This window comes from Lissotriton helveticus, chromosome 3_1 (assembly GCF_964261635.1).
Source record: "Lissotriton helveticus chromosome 3_1, aLisHel1.1, whole genome shotgun sequence".
Classification (NCBI taxonomy): Eukaryota; Metazoa; Chordata; class Amphibia; order Caudata; family Salamandridae; genus Lissotriton; species Lissotriton helveticus.
In genome coordinates this window covers 1,704,279,564-1,704,302,732 of record NC_136061.1, presented here as the reverse complement: position 1 = coordinate 1,704,302,732, position 23,169 = coordinate 1,704,279,564, and the positions used below count along the sequence as shown (strand labels likewise).

General features: G+C 42.9%; 1 protein-coding gene across 1 annotated transcript in view; it reads right to left on the bottom strand.

Annotated features, from left to right (window-relative positions):
• Nucleotides 1-403: 403 nt before the first annotated feature.
• The window catches only part of LOC144824301 (uncharacterized), a 95,175-nt gene continuing 72,409 nt past the window's right edge, over nt 404-23,169 (bottom strand). Inside the window, exons 3-5 of the mRNA XM_078683426.1 lie at nt 18,282-18,367; nt 2,637-3,045; nt 404-2,361 (exon numbers count right to left, since the gene is read on the bottom strand). Of these exons, the coding sequence (XP_078539552.1) occupies nt 1,376-2,361; nt 2,637-3,045; nt 18,282-18,367 (1,481 nt within the window). The 3' untranslated portion in view covers nt 404-1,375. The remainder of the gene's footprint in view (nt 2,362-2,636; nt 3,046-18,281; nt 18,368-23,169) is intronic.

Sequence of the window (23,169 nt, the reverse complement as noted above, 5' to 3'; positions counted from 1 at the left end):
GTGGTAACCAACTCCAACCCATAAAAACAGCCCCAAAATGCATTGCAACTTGCAGGATGGCAGCTTTTTATGTCATAGCGAGGCGGCTACGGCTACAGCAGCAAGGAGAGAGGGAATGGCAAAGAGAGGAGCAGGTATACAGACAGCGTATCACCCTGGTCATGCTGACAGATGCAGAGATCCTACAGCGGTACAGGCTGGACTCAGAGACCATCACAGACCTCATTAGGGACCTCCAACCCCTGTTGCAGCACCCCACCCCAAGGGCACACGCAATCCCTGTGCAGGTGCAGGTGCTATGCTGCCTACACCTGCTGGCGTCTGGCAGCTATCAAAATGTAGTCGCTGTGGCAGGAGGGGTGACCCAGAGCAGCCTGTCAAGGTTCTTCCACAAGTTCCTTGATGCCATGATCCAGAGGATGGCCCACTACATTTCCTTCCCTGCAACCCAGGCAGAACTGGTACAGACCAAAGCAGACTTCTACCAGATGGCAAGATTCCCCCACATCATTGGCTGCATAGACGGCACACACATTCCGATTTGCCCACCATCTGACACAGAATACATCTACCGCAATCGGAAGTCCACTCACACCATCAACGTACAGGTGATCTGCAATGCGAAATGCACCATCACAGACCTGGTAGCAAAATTTCCGGGTAGTACCCACGACTCCTACATTTTCCAACAGAGCGGCATCTATGCACGGCTGATGGCTGGGGAATTTGGAGAAGGATACCTCCTAGGTGAGACACATCATCAGCCCCCCATAACCAAAAACAGCAAAGTGAAATACATGTATGCATGTAAGTAATTTTACCCCTTTTCCTTCTAGGCGACAGTGCATATGCCCTCCGCTCTTTCATTCTCACCCCCTACCTCAACCCCTCTACACCCAGCCAAAGGAGGTATAACCGTGCCCACAAAAGCACCAGGAATGTTGTGGAAAGGACATTCGGCATCTGGAAAAGCAGGTTTAGATGCCTGCACAAGAGTGGAGGTGCAAGGCAGTACACCCCCATCACCTGTTGCAAAATCATAGCTGTCTGTGCAATGTTACACAACCTTGCGGTGAAGAAGGGCACTGAGGTGGAGTTGAGTGACTACGAGGACCATGATGACGACGAAGCTGTGCCACTAACACAGCCAGCTGGGGTGTGTACGCCAAGTGATGGCAGATATAGACGTGAGGAGATAACAGCAAACTATTTCTGAGTGAGTACAAATGCACAGACAGGTGAATGGTTGTGTTGAATAAGCAATTTTTAATACTGTTGCTACACAGTTACTGCACTGATGTGCAACAAAAAAAAGGTGTAATGTCAATGAAAACAAAAGTCTAGGGTCCAGGTTGCCTCACCCGCCCTTGCTAGGCTATTTCTTTGAGCGCTTTGCAGCCCCACTGTGGTGTCCCTCACCCCCTTCAGAATGACCAGCGGCATCTGCGGAGCGCCTGGTGCTCCTGCGTGGCTCTGACGCAGCGCTGGCCGGGCTGCTGCGGCTGCTGCTGTCCCCAGCATCCCCCAGGTCCAGGGCAGGATTTGCGGCAGTGTTAGAGATGATCAAGGCCTCCATTGCTGTCGTGATGCGGGCCATTCCCCTTGTCAACTCTGCGGTATTTTGTGCTAGACTAGACTCCATGTTGGCACCGCGCTGACAGAGTTGTGCCGTTGCTGCAGCAAGGCGGCTCAAGGAGCGGTTCTGCACCCGGGCATCCCGCCTGCGCACCACCTCTTGCTCCTCCATTCTGCCACATAACTGTGTGATGGCAGTGGTTAGCCTGGCTAAACCTGCTACTGCCTCCTTGTTGGAATCCACAAAGGCCTGAAATCCTTTCACCATTTCCCCCATCTGCAGGTTGTGCTGCAGGAGCTGGCGTTGGCATGCCATGATGGATTTCGCCTGCTGCCTTTGGATCTTCACCATATTGCCTTCGAGGCCCCGGAACACACTGGCCTCCCGTGCTGGGTCTGCAGTGGTGGGAATGGCACGGCGCCGGGTACTGCTGCTGCCCGCCTGCTGCGTGGGCTGGGGTGCCACTGGTGGGGGTGTGGTGCTGGCCGGGGCCTGAGCCCCTGCTCCCAGGACAGGGTGTACTGGAGCCACAGTGGCAGGAGCTGGTGTAGGTGGAAAGAGCTCCCTTGTCGGGGAGTTCTCTGGGGAGAACTGCAAGGAGGGTGTGTTTTGCATTTGTGGGGAGTGAAGTGCATCAAAGTCAATTTCCAGGTCTCCCTCAATATCCAGCCCTATGGTGTTTTCCTCCTCCTCCTCGGCAGCCTGACTCGTGCTCGGCCCTGCGAGTGCAGTGGTAGATGGTGCTGCTGCCTCCTTTGGCAGTGTTTGTCCGCCTGATGGTGCCCCTGGGTACAAAGAAGCATTTGTAAATAGAGTGCCGATGTATTACAGTCAGTACAATTAAAGCATTCCACATGTCCTAGCATCTCCGTAGAATGTGTTCCACTGTTTCATGTCTTGTGATTCTGCACTGCCATATTTTGATACCTACTGCTGACTGGATGTACCATGATGCTTGTCTCTTGTATGTTGGTTACAGTACTGTGCTGGGGTTTGGCTATGCATTGTGTCTAATGGGGAGGTGTCTGGTAGGGTGTGTCCTGATGCGCATGCCTCTTACCTGTAGCTGTAGCTCTGGCTGAGCTGTCCAGGGTCCCAATTCCGGTCACGCTCTCCCTCTCAATGGTGCTGGAGACCAGTTCCTCCAGCTCGGTGAGGGGTGGCGCCGGGTTCCTGCCACCACCAGTGACTCCAGCCTGCTTCTGGATCTCTGCCATCTTCCGTTTGGTCAGGCTGCGGATGTCGTAGAAGCGCTTCTTCAGCTCATCCAGGGACCTGGGGGTGACACCCACAGCGTTGACCTTCTGGCCGATTTCGCTCCAGAGCCTCCTCTTGGTGCTTTCTGGCACATTGAGGGACAGCTTTCCGAATAGCTGCCGGTGCACCCTCACCACCTCCTCAACCAACACCTGCAGCTCGGTGCTGCTGAACTTAGGCTTCCTCTTCTGGCTGGACTTCTGGCTCTCACTCTGGTTTGCCATCTTGCTCTGAACAGTTCACTACCTCCTACTCCCACTGCTGCTAACTGTGACTGCTCAGCTCAGGCTGGCTCTCCAGAAAGTTCTTAATTGGCTGCACCTGCCAGGGTTGCCACTCCCTGTTTGGGAGGGGAAGGGGGAGCCACCTCATTGGCTGAAGCGGCTTTTACCGAATCGGCTATCTCCGAATCGGATATTACCGATTCGGTGAAATCCGAATCGGTATCATCCGAATCGGATACAGCCGATTCGGTTTCTTCAATGCATTCCTATGGGCTTTTTGGCCATGGGTGTGTTTTCATACCTCCGATTCGGTAATTGCCGAATCTGATTTTTCCGACTCGGCTAATTCCGATTCGGTGGTAGCCGATTCGGCTAGTTCCGATTCGGTGGTAGGCGATTCGGTACTTTCCGATTCGGTCCATGCAGATTCGGTACGTACCGATTCACATTACCGATGCCGACCGATTCCCTATTATTTCGCTGTTTGTTTCCTACATCTCGTTTTCCGATTTCAGAATACCGATTCGGCCCGCCTCGGTATTTTGGAATCGGAAATTCCCTTTTACCTACATCGGGCCCTTAGTGCCTCCAAACTGCCTTGCTAGATTAATTCTTAGAGTGTCTAGCAAGGCATGTGCTACCCAACCTTTGTGAACCACGTAATTTCTAGAAGCAACTGACGCCAGTGCTCGACCCCGGGTCTCTCTCCATTGTGCCCATCCTCAATTCGTCAAGCAGTTGATAACTGTGTATAGTTCATTGCCCCAACTTTCATGCAACTCATCTTCTCTTCAAGTGACTGATGACCAAATTACATGTATGCCTGAGCAAACATTGTGCACCAATGTTCATCCACTGTCTCATTTTTTTAAGGGATAGTTGAGTGTGTGAGGTCTGTGCGCACCCCCCTGCAGTTGCCTCTCAAACCTCTGCAGGTCTCCAGATAAGCGACTCACAGAGCAAATTTGTACATGATCATGAAACCCCAACTACCACTGTCTATCACCCCCTTGTGGTGGATATTGTAACTCCCATCACTCCTCTGACCCACTACCCTTAGTGTTATACCACTGTCCGGCAGCTCTTCCCTATGTGCATCCTTTAACTTTCTTGCATAAAAGTACAAGTATGACTACCAAATGTTGAACCAAGTATTAAAGTTAATAGTCACAGTTCCTTAACCATTAGTAAATGCTGTATATCTATTTATTGTAAGTGACACATGGACAGCTTGATCAGGATGATCAACCCCATACCCCACCCAAGGAGGTACTTAATTTAGTGTGCTTGCACTAGTACTTTGCATCTTTGTGTTGAAGGACAGTGGCAATGTTTTTTCTAGAGGTGGACAGAACTCATGGAGTTTCACGTCATGGAATCCCGTAGAATCACGTATAAATTCCACAAGATTTCATGGAGATCTGGCAATGGGCAGAAAATATGCATGTTTGACTGCTAATGCTGTATTTTAGCATCGGTATCGCGAGAAACACTGAAAAATCAGAGTGAACGGCACCATGTGATGGGCAAGAGCACACAGCCATTTAAGTAGATTTTGCTGCCACTTGTGTAAAAAATCTACTGGAGCAGCAGCAAATGTAGTCAAGAAGCAGCCTCTGATCACAGCCGCTCTAGACCGCCTGTGACCACAAGTGTTAGAATATCATGCTAGAGAATGCCTAATCTCACTCATGCTCATCAGCTTGCATTTCAGGAGCTTTGCAGGAATAACATTTTGCCACACTGCAACTGGCGGCATTTGGCCAGAACTCCATTTTACAAGGTTAATGCAGAGTCACCAAACTTGACCAATTCTGAGAGCGGAATGTTTCACAAGGATTTCCTGATTGCCCTTGAGCCACAAAGACCCACGAGAATTGGCCTGACTCACCACTTTATTCAACACCCTAAACATTCAAACATATGTTCAAACTACTTCTCCTGAGCAAATCGCACACAGATTAATCCACAGCAGCAAAACACAGCTCAACATTCCGAACCACACACTCATTCACTCTGTTCAAATACATATATCCCTACATTAAAAAACACCACATTTAAAAATCCCTTCCTATCAACTTTATAAAAGTTTGTTATATGTGTAATACCACGAAAAAATCAATAAAGGTGTCACTTGAAAAATATTTTAGCAGATTTGTGATTGTTCCAAATTATATAAAAGACAGAAATGCAAATCACGGCATTCTACTAATGCAGTTCATCTCAGAGTTAAAAAATCAGGGTGGTGTTTACTAATCTCGTTCAAAAAAGGGGAACCCAACTACCGACTTATTGCCTTGCTAGACCTAGAGACCAACGTCTGTGCATGGTGGGGCCTCAAATCACTGGAGGAATTGGTCACAGAAACACTGAAGTGTCCGAAGCAGAGGCATCCGCCCTCCGGGACAACTGGGAAAATCTGATCACAAATTTAATGGAGAGATTTTCGACTCAAAACCAAATCATTAAAAGGAAAACTGGAAAATCACCACATGTGCCTTTTGGCCCAATATTGCGTAAGAAAAGGTCACTCAATCGAGAAATCAGAAAGCTACATGCAATAGCCAAGACAAAGGGTGAAGATATTGGCAAACAAATTTATAGCTTGAGACAAAACTACAAAAAAGAAGTGTGGTTAGAAAAAGCGAAAAGCGAAATGCCAAAATGACATCTGGCAATCACTACTAGCATCTAGTAAATCTAATAACAACGGGAAATTTAGGGCTGACATTAACAAAGTGGCAAATGGAGTGGCACAGGTCTTCAATGCAAACATTCTCGAGGGCGATTGGATACAACACATCGAGCAAGCCCAAAGGAAAAATATCCCGGCTTGGTGCAATGACCAGCAGACTTCGCTACTAATAAATACCCAAGAAGTGGAGCCACAATCATACGGAAACTGGATAACGCCATCTCAGGTAGCAATGGTCCTTAAAAACTTGAGGTCCAAAGGTGCCCCAGGCCCAAATGGCCTACCGAACGGTTTGTTCAAACAAGACCAACAGTTTTGGGCAGAATACCTCACCCCACTATATAATGATGTATTTCAAACCGGAAGCATTCCCGAGTCATGGAGAGGTAGCATTTTACATCCTATTTTTAAGGCAGGCTCAAGGTCCGACCCAGGCAATTACTGCCTCATTGCACTCATAGATGTCGAGGCCAAAATCTATGCCTCGAATCTTCTGAGGGACCTGGAAGATTGGGTGAGTGCGAATAAGATTCTGCCGATCACGCAGACAGGATTCAGGCCAGGAACCAGTACATCATGCAACCTGCTGGCGCTAAATCTCATGGTGGAAAAAAGTAGGGAAAACTCAGCGAAACTGTACACATGCTTTGTAGACCTCAAAGCAGCGTTCGACACAGTTCCGAGGGAGGCACTATGGTGAAAGATGGCCAACTGGGAAATAACAACAAAGCTGCTGTTGGCCATTATAAACCTATACTCGAATACCTGGGTTAGAATAAAACTAGCCAACGGCGATAGAACGACAGGTAAAATCTTCACCCATGTTGGCCTCAAACAGGGCTGTGTATTGGCACCAACGCTCTTTAATATTTTCACAGAGGACCTGGACAAGTGCATTGCGGAAACAGAAAGTGATCCACCAAAGCTAGCCAACCACAAAATCAGGAGCATACAGTACGCAGATGACATCGTACTCTACAGTCAGACCCCATTGGGCCTTCAACGTTCCATCACAAAGCTCAACGATTACATCTGTGCACAAGGGCTCCAAATTAATTATTAAAAAATGAAGATTGTCTGTTTTGCCGCTCGGCCAGGGAGGAAATCCTTTAAATGGCAAATTGCAGGCAACACATTAGAGCAGACCTCCACGTACAAATACTTGGGAGTTGTAGTTGATGCTAGGTGGTCGCTGAAAGATCATCAGTCTTACAGAAAGACACAGGCTATGAAACTACGCTTCGCCCTAAACTTGTTAAAAAGAAAAATAATTTGTCCATCCAATTCGCATTTGTTGAAGATAATATCTGCAAAATTTCTCCCATCTCTCACGTATGGATCGGAGTTGTACAAGGGAAAAGATGCTAACTTTTTGAACACACAACAATCAGAGTTGTTCAAATACATCTTTCATATTCCGAGGTTCGTATCTCAATCCCAGATCCGCTTGGAATTCGGTCTACTAAACCAGCACCAAATCAGACAAGCAGCCATATTAAAAACATGCTGGAAACTAAGAGCTGCTGAAGAGGACACCCTTATGGGCCATTGTTGGACTAAGATAAATAACCAGAAAAAGACAAAAAACTCATGGAAAAGGGTATGGGAGAACGCCGTCTCGAGCCTTAATATGGAAAAGGCATGGAACACAAATCAATCATTTGTGGCGTTTAAAAAAGAGACTAGCGCAGCAGCAAAGCAAATATCATGGACAGCAGATAAAGCTGCCACAGCAAATAAAAAACATGGATGGACTGTGTTGGCCACATATGGGAAGCCGGAGCCACAACCATATTTAGTCAACCATATATCCCCAGCTGCTCAAAAAATACTTTTATAATTACGGCTGGGAACCACCATATTAATAAATCACACACCTGCATGGAAGCAAACATGGCCGACACCCTTCTGTAGACTATGTGGGGAAATGGAAGAATCCTTGATGCACATATTGTGTATTTGCCCATCTTTAACAAATTTGAGACGTTATTACCTACTTCATGTTTTTCGTCTTTCTCGAATTAGATCATGCCGCCCGGCCGTCATGCTTGCCCTGAACAGCTACAAACTGCAGACAGCTTGTAGGGCAGCTAGATTTTGCCAAAAGGCACTTCAGCTAATCATGAACACTGAGGTAAAGGACGGCAAAGGTCCGAATCCGACTGTGCGAAGTGCAAGTACAACTGCAAAATCACTATGTACACAGACATTTTAGAAAGTTTCTCTATTTTAATGTATCTCTAGTTTGTACACTTTAATTTTAAAGTACAAGTTGCTTTTTTATATGAACAATATTGTAAAGGTTTTAATTAACTATATACAATAAACAATGTACTTACTTACTTACTTACTGGTCACAGAAACAAAACATCTTACCCTTTTTTTCGACCTGGATTCCCCACAGCAGCCTCCACAATCGATGCCATCACTACCCTACCCATCCTGAGCCACTGAGCTGCTAAATAAAGTGAACTCCCTCTCTACTGTTGTTTCATCGGCAACAGTGCCGCCTTTCACAAAGTGGTCTGTAATACTCTGTGGCAAAATTAGACACCTGGGGGATACCCCAGGACCTGATTTGCACTCTCATATCCCTGCACACAAACACTTGGATGAGGACGAGAACAGGCACCCCAACCGTTTCTATAAAATCACCACAGATGGCTTGAAGCAAGGATACGTTCTCGCACCATTACTTTTTAATCTCTACACTGCCGATTTTTTTAGATTTCTGGAGCACAGCTGCTCACTTCCTCCACACCTGGGCCACTCAAAATTACACATTATACAATATGCTGACGATATCGTCGTAGTAGACCTCACCAAAACTGGAATCCAACGTGCTTTGAATACGCTAGAAAAATACAACAAGGCCAACTCTCTCAAAATCAATCAGGACAAAATCAAAGTCCTGGTCTTTGGTCATTGCCAAAAAAAAAATGTTAACCTGGAGCATTGCAGCTGCCTCCATCAAAACAACATCTAAGTACAACTATTTAGGGGAATGGTTTAGTGAGCCCTCCCGACACTTGGTTGCCCTAGCTGCCTAGAAAAAGAAAGCCGGAGATATAACTCACAGGCTGACAAAGCTGAAAAGCAACATGGGTAGCACCTCAGCATACTCTATTTTAAGGGTCATAAATGCCACCCTTCTCTCTGCCTTATCCTACAGGCATCAGGCCTATGCAGAGGCATGTCCACCCAGCCTAGACCTTGCCCATTCAGAACCTTCAAGTGTATCTGCCAACTCCCCAAATACATACTCAGGGCAAGACAATGGCTAGAGCTGAGCCTCTCAAAATAACCACTTACCTGCGAGGCCGACACCGTGAAATTCTGCATCAGGGTACTAAAAGCCCAAGAATACAATCTCAAAGCCTGCTTAAAAGAATTGTTTAACGGCGTTCTAAAGGGTGGGCGGGGCTGCGTCGGCCTTTGGCCGACGGCAGCACTGGGGAGGTAGTGCTCCCGGCAGCCGACGGTCAACAGCAGCACGGAAGGGGTTAAGAGCCCAGGGAATTCTTGGGACTGAATAATTCAAAATGCTATACGCTCACTTCAAATCAAAACACAGTGCTAAAATCAGACCCCATCCCCTACATAGCCTGGAAAAGTGTCATAAACAGGCAGATGAGACTAATCTCGCATCAGCAGGACATTCGGTCCCTAAAGGCCTCAACAATCCTTTCTCCTTTGAATAATTCTTATCTACCGGGGAAATCTCAATTATACTTCTCAGAGAGCCCAAACGGATTGGCGAGAAGGAAAATCATGTTTATGCGCCTGCTAAGTCTGCAAACTGGTGACTTCAACCAATGGGTCACACGCGGAGCGGGAGGGGCCTGCAGACTATGTAACTATATGACCGAATCATGGCTCCACTTTCTGTGCTGTTGTCCATCCCTGGATGCCCCTAGGAGATATCTCCTCAAGCCACTTAAATTAAAAAGAGGCATTCATTCATGTCTGGAGGCATGAGCACTATGCTTCCCCCACATAGACACTCAAACCTTAGTGAGGTGTGGCAAATATGTCAGGAAGCTGGAAGATTTACTATTCCCTCACCTAGCCCACTTCAAACCAACAGCTGCTGTTCAAGAACTGATAACAGACTATCAGAGAGCTTCACCCTAAGCTTTCCCTTCCTGTTAAATCCATTTACACAGGTCAATATTTCACACACCCTGCACTTTCACTAGCACTCACGATTGCCCACGGGAGATGGGGCTGCTATTAACCTTTAAGCTTTTTAACCACATCTGGCACAATGCTAATTTTACCTAAATCGTGTATGCAAAAACTCAGACCGACAAGATGAGCAACCGGCTGTTGGGTGTGCGTAACAAAGGCATACCGGGTCAGTCCGGTCAAAACAGAAGCAATGGCTGAGCACCTTCTACAATCGGTGAACAATCCCCTGCTTTTCTTGCACATAGCTATGGAACTCGGGCTCACACCAATATGAAACACACTCCGAACAGGTTCCCCTCGATTCTCAGTCTTGGTCTGCAACTGGGACTTCTTACCACAAACCTTTGCTCTTGCCCTTCCGGCTTTTAAGCACTTATCTGATATCTCCTTCATTTTTGCACCTGCACTTTGACAACTAAAAATACCTCTAATAGGTAATCAGGTCTTATTACTGATATTTATGATGTTATTTCTTTGCTATTGCACATGATCTCTTTCTCGTGAGAAATGCTTTCATTCTAATACATGCATCTCCAAAGTATTTAATGTGTTATTGACGGTGTTATTACTGCAATGGTTTTAAGTAACTGTGCAAATAATAAATGAATGAATGAATAACTAAATAAATAATCTCGTCCATTTGCACAACGTATTTTACGTTAATAGACTTCATGATTTCCGGCAGACAGTGGTTTCAGCCTTTTGCCTTTCTGAGGATGGCAACAAATGTTTGCCCTGCTCTAGAATGTTCTTTGAAGTACGTGTCAGAAGACACTATCATTGAAGAAACATGTAATCTTGATGTCGGCATTCAAAACTTGCATATCTCTGTTGAATTCAAACATTCATAACTTTAAAGAAAAAGTCTAAAAATTCCCCAAAATGAAATGCTAGACGAGAATTAAGTTATTTGATTGGGGGTGGGGTGAACTTTGTTAGCCAACCAGCACTGGAGGTTTGACAGATGGCTACTGATTATTTGGAACAGGCTGAATCAACCCTGCATGTGTGGCGCAATTTCAGTTCTCTCAAAGTGTGAGCAACACTTCCCAAGGAAAGGGGGCCTACACGGGAGGTAGAGGGGGTTCACCACAGCAAACTTCATTTTCAATTCTCCAATATTCATCGGAGTGGAACAGCCTGTCATTATACAGGAAATCTTCACAACGACGACCTTATAAACCAGCTCTGCTCTTCTCCAACAATACTGTGCTCTTTCCAGGACTAGTTTCGTGTGTAAATTTACATGTTTCTTGCTAAGCTTTGGTGAAGTTACGTGAAATAATCTTTTAAACTTGCACTTCCGTCCTTGTCGAGCTCTGTGCAGAGACACCCCAGATTGTCTTGCTTTCCTCCATCTGTGGAGAGTGAAGTGCAAAGGTAAAAATATTTCAGAGGAGCGTTTTCCAGGCCAGCAGGGAACAGATTGTCATGCCGGCTGTCTGCAGTGGGCCTCGGTAGGAAATGAGAGCTAGAGAGTGGGAGAGGGAGCATAGCCATCTAGGGGGTGTAGATAAAATGAAATGCGATCGCTGAGGAGGGAGGCATTGATTACCGGTAAAATAAAGACCATGTAGGGATTGGAGCACAGCGGGAGCCATACGAAAGGGGCACTGCGCAGCGGCTACTAATGGAAGTGGAACCATGCACATAGAAAAAAAAACACTCTAAATCATCAAATACTTGTGTATTGATATTGAGTTTCACAAGGAGAAAAATTAAAGTTAAAATATAGGTGCCTTGGGAAATGACAGTTCCACCTAAGAGCATAAATATGTACCTTCCTCTGGAAATAATTACCCTGGTTAATGCTATGGGGCAGCCTGAAAATAATCCTTACCTATATTTACCTTGCTTAAATGAGTTTATTGAAATATGATTTTTTCGTTCAAATAGTAGATCCAATGATGCACATGAATATTTTATCTGCTCGGATTTAGAGCGGAAATTGTGCAGTTTCCTATCTTAAATTTGTTTCAGGAGCCGATAGCTAATCATATGCACTATTTTACATGCTCTTCGAACATGGGTCAACTGTTGAGCACTGCAAGAACCAGGAAGGGTACTGTATGTGTAGTGAGATTCACACATTCTCCAACAGTATAAGTTATTAGTTTAAAAATTGAAAGGGTGTCCCAAAATGTCATGTTATGATTTACATTGATTTAAAAATGTCATTAAATTAAGTGCCAATTTCTTTTATGGGACTGCAAATGTGAATCAGTCATGTAAAAGAAAAACTCAGTTCAACAAAATATAGTCTCTCCCCAGCAGCTTCCTAGTACTTTGATCTCATATTTGGCACTAAAAGTCTTAACGTTTTTCCTCTATTTTCTATAGAGAAACATGCTATGATTCCACAGATGATATTCTGCAGATATCAACCATCTAAGCATGTGATGTCCAACTACATAAACTTTAGGACATGTGAACCTTCATACCATCACCTATGCATGCCCCTGGGATTTAACTCAGGGATGTTACGAGGATGGTCTAGATGTGGCTATTTGCCCGAGGCCCATTCTTTTCCAGGCCCAGTGCTGCCACTGTTAAATTAATTTTTATATCACAAAAGCGAGCCTTGGCTTTTTTGTGGTATATTCATGGTGGAGGAGGTAATTTCAGTTGTCATTAGGTGGCTCTATATGTTGGAGCGGCCTCCAAATGTTTTGCAGGACATTGTTCATATTTTGACCTAGTGCTACCAGAAAGCAAGAGAGGGCCCACCATGATGGGTGTGAACCTTTTCAAATAATATCAATAATTACTGTGATCCCCCAAAAGAAGAAATACATAAAGTGCATTGATGCACAATAAAGGAAGAATGTTGAATTCTAAGAAAAAAAAGATTCTGAGATAGGTAAAAAAAAAATTCTTTGGGCAGATAATGTCTTTGTTCTTCATGTGGTAAACATACACCTAAAAATTGGACCAATTTCGTGTAAGTCTATTTCTCTGCTGGTCATAGTGCCATATTGACTTGAGATTACATGCTACAGCCAAGAACTGGTCCTACTGGTTTGTGACACAGAGACAGATTTTCTTGTCATCAGCTTAAGAGTATAGGTAAATATATGAATGGACTACATATATGAGGGACTAAAGGGACACTGAGTTAGGGTGGTGGTTGCAGAGATGCGTTCAGGACTTCACTAGATGTCAGTTGAGTGAGGAGTAAGTTCTACAAACTCTCTGCTTGAAATCAGGCTGAATCTACTGAATCCATTTATGGCCAATATGCACATGTAATCTATGTGCTGCATAAAATACGTGCGGGCGTCCCTGTTGCTTCTGTTTATGTAGATATTCTCTTACATTAGCATCCGACTCCAGATGTGAAACGTACATATGATGTTCTTGTGATTCTGTCCTTAAGCCTATTTCTCTATACTTACTGTACAGTCACAGCATCCTACGAAAAGTATGCAAAATTTCAGCCACGATTCTGAACTGTTTGAACGTTAATCATTTGGAAGTACGTTGGGTGCATATGCATATAATATGCGCTTTTAAAACGTATTCATATGATTATTATAAGTATTATTATTACCACTGATCCTTTATAGGTTCAGGAGTAACGTGCTACTCGCCGAAAAAGCCCTTCAACATGGCCTCACTTGACTTGAAAATGAACGCGAAAAAATCGCAAATTATGCTTATGGGCAGGGTAGCTAGAAAAAAAAATTATCATAAAACTTTTCTCTGTGGACAAGAAAAACTTGCTTGTGTAACCTCCTTTCCCTATTTAGGGATTACCTTCGACGAGAAGGGCAACTGGGGACCCCATGTAAAGAATAGAGTAATCTCGTTAGCTAGAACATCTGCAGCCCTTCATGGGTTTTCTAAGAAACTTGGGGCTAGGCCTATCGCAGCCATATTGAAAATCTATAAGGCCAAATGTATTTCAGTGGCATCTTATGGTGGTTCAATATGGGGATATAGGGGACTGGATTCCTTACAGACGATGGAAAATAAATTTTTCAGATCTGTCCTCAGTGTTCCACAGTCAACCCCGTCTTACACTGTTCATATGGAACATGGGGAAGGCTACATCACAGACCTGATAAAAACAGCACCGTTAGTTGCTTGGCTGAGGTTGTGGCTTAACAAGGAAATTCCCTTAAACCATATTATTATGAGAGATTGTTTGTGTTTGGACAAAGTTAACAACATTAGGTGGTTGACATACATCAAGGAAAATTTCATAAGACTGGGGAGGCCTGAGCTTTATTCTGAAATTGACTCTATAACATCTAAAGATATAGAGTCCACAAAACTTGCAATGAAAGAGCTCTTATCTTTGGAGAGGGAAGAATGTGAGTTGAAAAAACCCAGTGTCAGGGTTAGTTTAATATTGTCCATACCCGATGGCCCAGAGAATTACTTGAATACGGTGACCTATCCATACCACAGGTTTATTTTAACTCGTTTTCGTTTTAACTTGATACATTTTAATCTTGGTTTTTATCCCGTATGGAGTACCCCTGATAAGGCGTCACCATGCTCTTGTGACCATTTCTCCGAACAAGATACTATGCACTTTGTGATGTTTTGTAGCCATTACATTGATGCTAGGAGAAAGTTTTTGGTGCCTATTCTTAGGGAAGCTGGATTTATCCAAGTCAAACCTGCTCTTATTTATTTACAGCTTCTACAGACTCCCAAGATCATGTTTTATGTAGCTAGTTTCTTGGATAGAGCTATTAGGAGTAGGAATATTAGATTAAAAAATGCAGCTATTTCTCCTAAATAGGCACCTTATATGTATTTATATTAGGATTTGTAATCATACAAGGTTTTCTTACAGGGACTATTGGTGTTAGTAACGCTTATTTTGCTGGGGATTTTCCCTCCTTAGTATTTTTTTGTAGCACTTTTAGCACTTTAGCACTTTGCACTTTGTATCATTACATCATCATGAATTGTAAATTGATGTATGATTTTTATTGTATTGTATCTTAACTGTTTTTAGAAGAATGTATTTGTTGTATATGTATGTTTGTATTTTGCCATTGTCTTTATATGATATTAAGTTATCGCAATAAAGTATTTTGACTGACTGACACTTCAACATGTTTTCAGGGGTAGCAAGTGCTATATAAATGCAAACCTTTTTCCCTCTTCTATCCCTCCACTATCCTTCTCAATCCAAATAACTTACTAACATATCCACCACTCAAATTACTTTCAAATTTCACTATACTAATTCACCACTAACCCTTTTTGGGTTCCAGAGTAGCGTGTTACTCACCGAAAAAGGCCTTTGACACCCTATCAGGGGTAATATGCGCTATATAAATACAATTACAATATAATACATTACAATATGATTGCAGGGGAAAATGAATTTCCACCATAAATGCCTATGTAAGCACTATAAGAAGCTGCAATTCCTCAACACACCAAACAGAATATAGACCTTTTACATTTGTGCAATGTCCAAAGAAGAAGTGTTTCAGCTTGAACATATTTCAGATTATTGAACATCAAATAAATTTGCACCGGCCATGTTCTAGCTTGCTGTAAAATAGCATTCCAAACAATGGAACGTTTCTGGTATATTTGGCGATATTTTTACTGAGTTATTTAGGATATTGCCCTTCACTCCAAAACTCTAGCTGTGCCAGACTGTGCTGTGACACACTCGTACGGTTTATTAGGTTGTAGTAAGCCATTTTTAATGGACACCAGCATTTGAGAATGCCAAGGCTTTTATACAGAGAACTATTGCTTTACAAATTGGCACGTTCAAAAACATCAAAATCAGTCATTGAACCAGGAAAGACCATGCTAGTCTTCTACGATTGCAGAGTGAATAAACAGATTAAATAAACGTGTTTACTATTTCTTAATGACCCCAAACATTACGGTAAAAACAAACTGACAATCTCACATGGTATATCAGAAAGTCAACTGTTGTAAAGGTCTTTCTCCGACCTGCAAATATCAGTCTGTAAAGAAATTAATCACGCCTTACGTCCGATGATTGCAAAAGCTCATTGTTTTATCACTCTTGTCACAGTCAAGGTAGCGGTTTCGTTTTTCATCTTATGCATAACATAGGGATGTTTGGGTTGTATAGTGCCCATTCTGCATATTGTATTACATGTATGATTTTTCGTTCTTTGTGTACTTTGGACAGAAGAATCCCCCGCCTTTCAAGAATCCAAAGTTTAAAAAGTCACAATTGCACTTTAAATGGTTATTGAGTTACAATGAAAAGGCATTTTGGCCTCAAGCATTCACTGCATTGAATGACATCACAATTAATAGCGTTGTCTTTCATTTAAACGTATGTACTTAAAAAGGAACAGCTTGCAGTAAGGATTGCCAGGTTTGAATACATCTGTAAGTACACAATGTGCCTGCAATGGAGCTTGGGCATACTATATAAATGATGTTTTATGAGTGTTGGTCTCTCCTCTGTGTTGTGTTTAGCAGAGGTAGATATTTGGCCACGAGTTGTTTTTGTAATGTACACTCCTTTGTGGCATTTTGAAATAATGATTTCTAAATTTATTTAGTTAATGGCGGGTGATGGGCACCAGCATTCGTTCTCGGGTTTTGGGACCTATTTTTCATCATCAGAGGTTGACCGGAAGAAAAGCAGACAAAGGGGAAAAAAAAGTGAAGAGGGTGGAAAAAACCAAGGAAAAAAAAGGAAAAGCAGAGATGAAAAGGAATCCGCAAAAGTGACATAAGTGGACTAAAAGTGTAGGATGTCCTTAATGGCATAGATCGCTCCATGGACACCCTACACTTCCAGTGTATAGTGATGGCGATAGAGATAGAAGCAGTTTTAAGCCAATTATAGAGCCACACCATAGCAAAATTCGCAAAGATTTTTGCCTGTGAATAATTGTGTTTACTATTGGAAATTAATGAGTGTGTCACACTTCAATCTGGTGAACATTACAACGAATCACAGACAAAAATGTGAATTTGACCTATATTGTTTAACCTCTCAATAAATCAACCACACCTCTCAGAGTGTTTTTTTTTTGTTACTCTATGTATATTGAACACTAGCAGCCCGTCCCGACTTTGCCCGGGGGCTATGAGGCTCACTGCGCAGTCCTCCGGAGCGCAACCGCCACCTTCAGGGCCCCCAAGCAGCCACACATGGTCCGTGTGCACCGACCTCCGGCAGCATGCCGCGTCCCGAATCCCCGGCCCCCAACCACCTGTACAGCCGTGGGCCAAAGACTGGGTGACACTCACCTACTTTAGCCCACCGCAGGCGCCGCCGCTCCTCAGCCTCACGCTTCTGGCCACTCCTCCCTGCGCTCCTGGCCGCTCCTACCCCTGGGCATGTCGGACCTCTACCTTAGCCCACCGTGGGCGCCGCCGCTCCTCAGCCTCACTGTCCTGGCCGCTCCTCCTCGCGCTCCTGGCCGTTCCTCCTCGCGCTCCTGGTTTACTTACTTTACTTTACCAAAATGTCTGACCGTGATGTCAGCACGTTCCGCACGCACGTCGTTAGCGCACACGCCCACCTCAGACATGGCGCCACTTCCAAGGGACTACTTTGGCAAAGAACGTACTTTGCCCTTCTAACATATATATTTTTTTGTTATATAGCCTATGTCCATCTGCTTACCCTGACAATTCCAATGATGTATTGGGTGTTTGGATTGGCGGTGTGGTTCCCGAGTTTACCCACCTCAAAGGTTCCCAGTTCTCTCTTTATAATAGTAGTATTGATAGTATAGTATGTTTTTTTGCAATTTTTTTATACATTTTTTTATCCGTCTGCATAGCCTATGTCCTTCTGCTGCAACTGCCCTTTACAACGCTGTATTGGGTGTTGTGATTGGTGCTGTGGTTACTGAGATTACCCGCCTCAAAGGTTTGGGCTCTCTCTTTATAATATTAGTATGGATAGTATAGTATGTTTTTTTTGCATTTTTGTTATACATTTTGTTATCCGTCTGCATAGCCTATGTCCTTCTGCTGCAACTGCCCTTTCCAACGCTGTATTGGGTGTTGTGATTGGTGCTGTGATTACTGAGATTACCCGCCTCAAAGGTTTGGGCTCTCTCTTTATAATATTAGTATGGATTATGGACCCATATGGATTGAACTGCGGACTTCCATGCAAGGTATTATATTTTATATGCTAACATGCTCTGTCTTATTTTACTATTGCCATTTTCTCTAGCAACGCCACCTAGAACTGTTTCATACAATTAATCCTGTATTTCTGTATTTATTAGATGATTGTAGCACCCATACCATATACTACCTAAATATTGTTGTAGCGTTTACTAGTTGGGCCTTATGAACTATTTAATGTAATTATTTTTCTCCTATCCCTAGTTAACCTCAGCAACCATACCAAATCTCTAAGGTCCTCCGATGGATCTTGTACTGTGCTGACAGGGATCGGAATACTTAAAGGATGAACAATTATCATATGAGAACCTGAAATAATATAATTGTTAACATTCAGTGTTGGGTGGAAACTCCCAAGTAATTCCACCTCTAATTTTTAGTTAAGCCACCAAATCAAATTGAGCTTAGCCACAAAGAAATAATGAAACAGAATCAGCAGAGTAATTTATCTTAATTTGTATTTCTATTTAGATTCAAATAATTAGCATACAACCTAATTTTAAAATAGATCAGTTTTAAAAGCATTAACAAGTTCTGTGAGATCCAGATATGAAGGATCTATCTTCCTCAGCCGTGGGACATTATTATCCGAAGGAAAGTGAAGTAGTAGGGAAATCAGTTGTGCCTCATACCAACCCTATTAGGAAAGTACAGTGAATTCCGCATGACCAGTTCCAGTTCATGGACAGAATTGTCTGCTTCTGTCTGTATTGCATCGACAATGCCACAGCTGCTAAGATGCGTACCATTTCAGGCTATAAGGTAACACTACACTAGCATACCAGCCGGCTGCAAATTGCAGTATTTTGTCCCAGTATGCGTTGTTTCTGGAATTGCCAATTGTTAATCTCTGTACCGCAAGATAGGTAGAGGGGAAGACGCCCTTTCGTTCAACATTTAGGCAATTATACACCTTTGATTCCAGATTTATACCATTTGACATCATCAAGTTTGTCGGACCACTCTACCCCATTGATTGCTCACGATAGGATGAGATGATATAGTAGGTAAAAGTATACAGATCGGGAAGAATTAACTAATCCATTACTCGCCATTTTCTTAGAGCCACCATAGTTTAGTCATTCGATTATTTGTTGCATTTAGAAAGTAAATGATTTCATGCTGTCATCCCTTGTCTGTCCATTCTGAAGAGTGTTGCTCTAGGAAGTAACACCTTTGTTGCAAGTCTAGTGAAACAAACTGCAAACATCAAAGAAGGTGATTGAGTGTGACAACACAGTGGCAACTTTATGAAAGGTTTCCATAGGCTTCACACTATTCAGTTCATACGTTCATACTAGGAAAAGAAGCAAAATTTGAGGCCTTCATGAAATACAGCTCATGAATGATGAAATTATGCTTAAATATGAATATCGCATTAAGTAGAATAGTGTATTAATTCTTCAATTAAACATATTAATATTAATTCATTATGAATTGCAATTAGTTCATGTAAGTATAGGTACCTCTAAAAAAAATGTAATACTCACTATAACTTCACATAAAATCTAGTAAGTCTCTTTTACACTTTGTATGTTATTACAATATACAGAATTTAGAGGCACATCAATTATAAGCTTCACAAAAATTCAATAATAAGTGTAACACCAACTTTTATTGTCAATGTCAGTGCTCATGTTTATACTTTCTAATATTGCTATCCGTTTTTCTAATACATTAAGCATTTTATTCTCACACAGAAGATTTCTGGGTTGTCGTTTATTCAATACGTTTATCTAAGCATAAGAACACACGCTACTAAAATGTCTGATTTTACATCAACTTATTTACTATTATGTGTTATCAGAAACTATGTCTAACATGCTGCATGCTTTTAGAATGCAGTATCTAAATCAGAACTTCATTGTATGTAGTTTTGAAATGTGAAACCTAATATACACTTTGTTGTATTTATATAAAATAGTGTCACAAACCATTTCCGTGTAAAATTGTCATAAATAGATGAAAGGTAACATCTCTGTTTTATCAATAATTACTTATATTTAACAACTACTTGATTTCAAACTTACCCTTTTTCACCAGGTTAATTTGAAATGAGGTAACTACAATGCTAGAGGACATGGATCTCAACCATTACTTATCTTAACACCAGTCTGTGTACAAACATGCAGGGGGAACTTGAACTGCCCTGGCCAGCATCTATGAATAACTCTTGATGAGCCTCGGTGAAAGTCAGAACTGGGGACAAACACTTCTCGAGTTTTCAGCCACCAGTTACTCTCTGGAATAGGACATTTCACAGGAAAGACTGAGAACTAGGCTGAGATCTCTGGATCCATATTAGAACTGGATCCAAGCCTTCCTCTACAGCCATAGTTACCAAGTCTCTGTTTGATCAGCAGCATCACAAGGCTGTTTTTTATCCTCTCTGCTCCTCATCAGTTACATGTGCCCACTGGTGCCACTCCTAGAGCAATAGAAGGAGAACCCCCAAATGCATGTTGGTCATGGTCAAATCTATTGGCAGCTGGAAATAGGGCAGTGGACAAGGTCATCACCTCCAGTTTACATAACATGCTTGATTGAAAAAGTGCTTGCTATCCCTGAATGTAGTCCAGACCAAGATCCTGGTGCTAGGTGTTCAAATTCAGTACTCGACCTCTGATGTGGCCATCAGTCTAGGTGCACAATTGTCTTCTTGGAAAAAAGGTAAAGAAAATGAGTACAGTTTTCAATGAAAATGTCCCTTTTGTGCCTAGGATCAAGGCTGCAGTCATAGCCAACAAAGCGAATATTTCTATTCTCTAGGGACGCCTTCTTTCTCCTGACGATTTATCACTGGGCCAGTTTTATAAAACGTTTGGTTATTTCATGGATAGACAGTTTCAACATTGTGTTGACTAGCATCTCGAAAGAAACTCACTGCCATGTTGCTAAGGCTTCCTAGCCAAGCTCCACTGCCGTACCATACCCTGAGGATGTGTAATCTCATACATCTCCCAAATAAATTGAGTGACTCCTAGTGGAGGCAAGGTTTATGTTTAACATTCTTTACGCCATTCTCATAGCCTTTTGGGGCAAAGGCCATAGATACCTCTAAAAACTCACTCCCCATTACAAACCTAACAGAATTCTGCATTCAATGGTGATGCACTTGATCAACTAAATACCGTGCAAGGAGATCAAATTATGAAGTAGTTCCTTAGGAGTCTGAGGTCCCACACCGTGGAATGCTTTGAAATCATGCTTGAGGTCAATGCTTATCTACATGAGTTCAGGAATGTCGTGAGGACAGAACTGTTCTGCTTCAACTGCAATTTATCTTTGTGCAACTGCAGACATCAGTGTATGTGACCTACAGATGACAATAATCTACTGAATGTTGTCAGCTGCTTTTCTGAAATAGTTGTGAATCGGTTGGCTCAAAGCTTGTTAAAACACGGAGAGAAGTACAAGTTTCTTTGTGTTATGTTTTTGTACATGATTCTGTTCTGTGTCAGAATGCTGGGCAGTATGAGCAGTGATACTGGCGAGGCATTTATTAAGCACCATGCCTTAAATTGAATTCTTATTCTGCAGAGGAACAGGTGATTCTTCTTAGGCCACTTAACATATTTTTAGGTCTTAAAAAAGGCTAGAAGCTGAATGTAAGCCCTATTTAAAGGTGGTTATCTTAGTATTTATTCTTAGAGTCCTGCATGAAGGGAGTTATTGTAGTGTACAATGGTAGTCATCAAAAAAACTAAAACAGTGGCTTGGGGGGGGGTGTCAAAAAATATGTAGGGTATGATAATTCTGTTCTGTTCAATGTGGAAGCAAATGCTTGTCACTACACCACTGACTTGGTATCAATATCTAGATAAATTACACGATTTTTGTCGGTTGTGCATATTCATGAAGGAAGTTGGAAGACATGGGGCTTTATTTAGAGTCTGGCGAGGGGATCACTGTCCTGCCTGCTCAGCAAAGTCTGTGTTCTCTTCCCCCAATGAATGAATGCTTACCAGATTTAAAAGATTCCTGCCAAGCATGTGGGGATCTCCGTGGCTTGATGGGAGCCATCACTGTAGAAGCTCTTTTTTAAGGCACTTACACAATGTCAAATCTGTGCCATGTGTGAACGACAAACTTATTTGTTTTCTGAAAGCAAACTTTGAAAGTGGGAATTTATTTCCAGAAACAAAAAAACAATGGCTCTGATGCAGACCTGGGTAGTGAAAACTAGTGATTACTTCTCCACTCTAAATAGGACAGATTGTGAACCACTTGATCTAGAAGCTCATTAGTGGTCGGGTCGCCAGGTCAGAGGTTTACAACAATAGATTCAGGTCAGGCTCTGTCGGTGTAAACTTAAAATTAACATTTCCCAGAACTCTAGAGTGAAGAAACCTGCTAGAAGCACTGCTAACTTACAGTGGTGCCCCAGCTCTGCCAAACTCTGAGTAACCCATGGAGGGCCTGATTTACGAGAAGTGGCGCATCGCTGCTTTCACGCGCCCTCCTTGCGACATCAATGATGCGTCATATTTACAATATGACGCTTCATGTTGCAAAGAAGGACAGTATAACTGACATATCTGTCAGTGCAAAAAGTGGCACGTTGCTGGAGTTGTGTCGGAAGCCTAACACAACTCCAGCAATGTTTCTGTCACATAGGGTAAGCCCCATGTGAAAGGGCCTGAGTCACCCTTACGCCTGCCATGAGGCAGGCATAAGGTTTTGAAGCATTGGCGTCCTAGCAGAGGCGCTATGAAATTTCATTCGATTTCGCTGCGCCACTCCTACGACACTTTCTTGTGGCGGAACGTGACCCTACATGCATTATACCTGGCGCAGGTATAATGTAGTGCAGGGGTTTACAAAGTAACGCATCTACCTAGATGCGTCACTTCGTAAATATGGTGTAACAAGCCGCATTTTTAACGCCACTGGTGCGTCACAAAAAGTGACGCAGGGGCTTATAAATATGCCCTGTAGTGTTTTATTTGGAGACTTAGAAGAATTTCAATTCTTATGCCGATAATGATAAGACTACGATTAGTGGTAGCCAGAATCTACTTCCCTCCATGTTCAATACATTTTGGGGGTTGGAGTGGTACATGCATTTATTTCAAGTGTTGTGTGGATCTTTTCAGTCACTTGACAGTGCT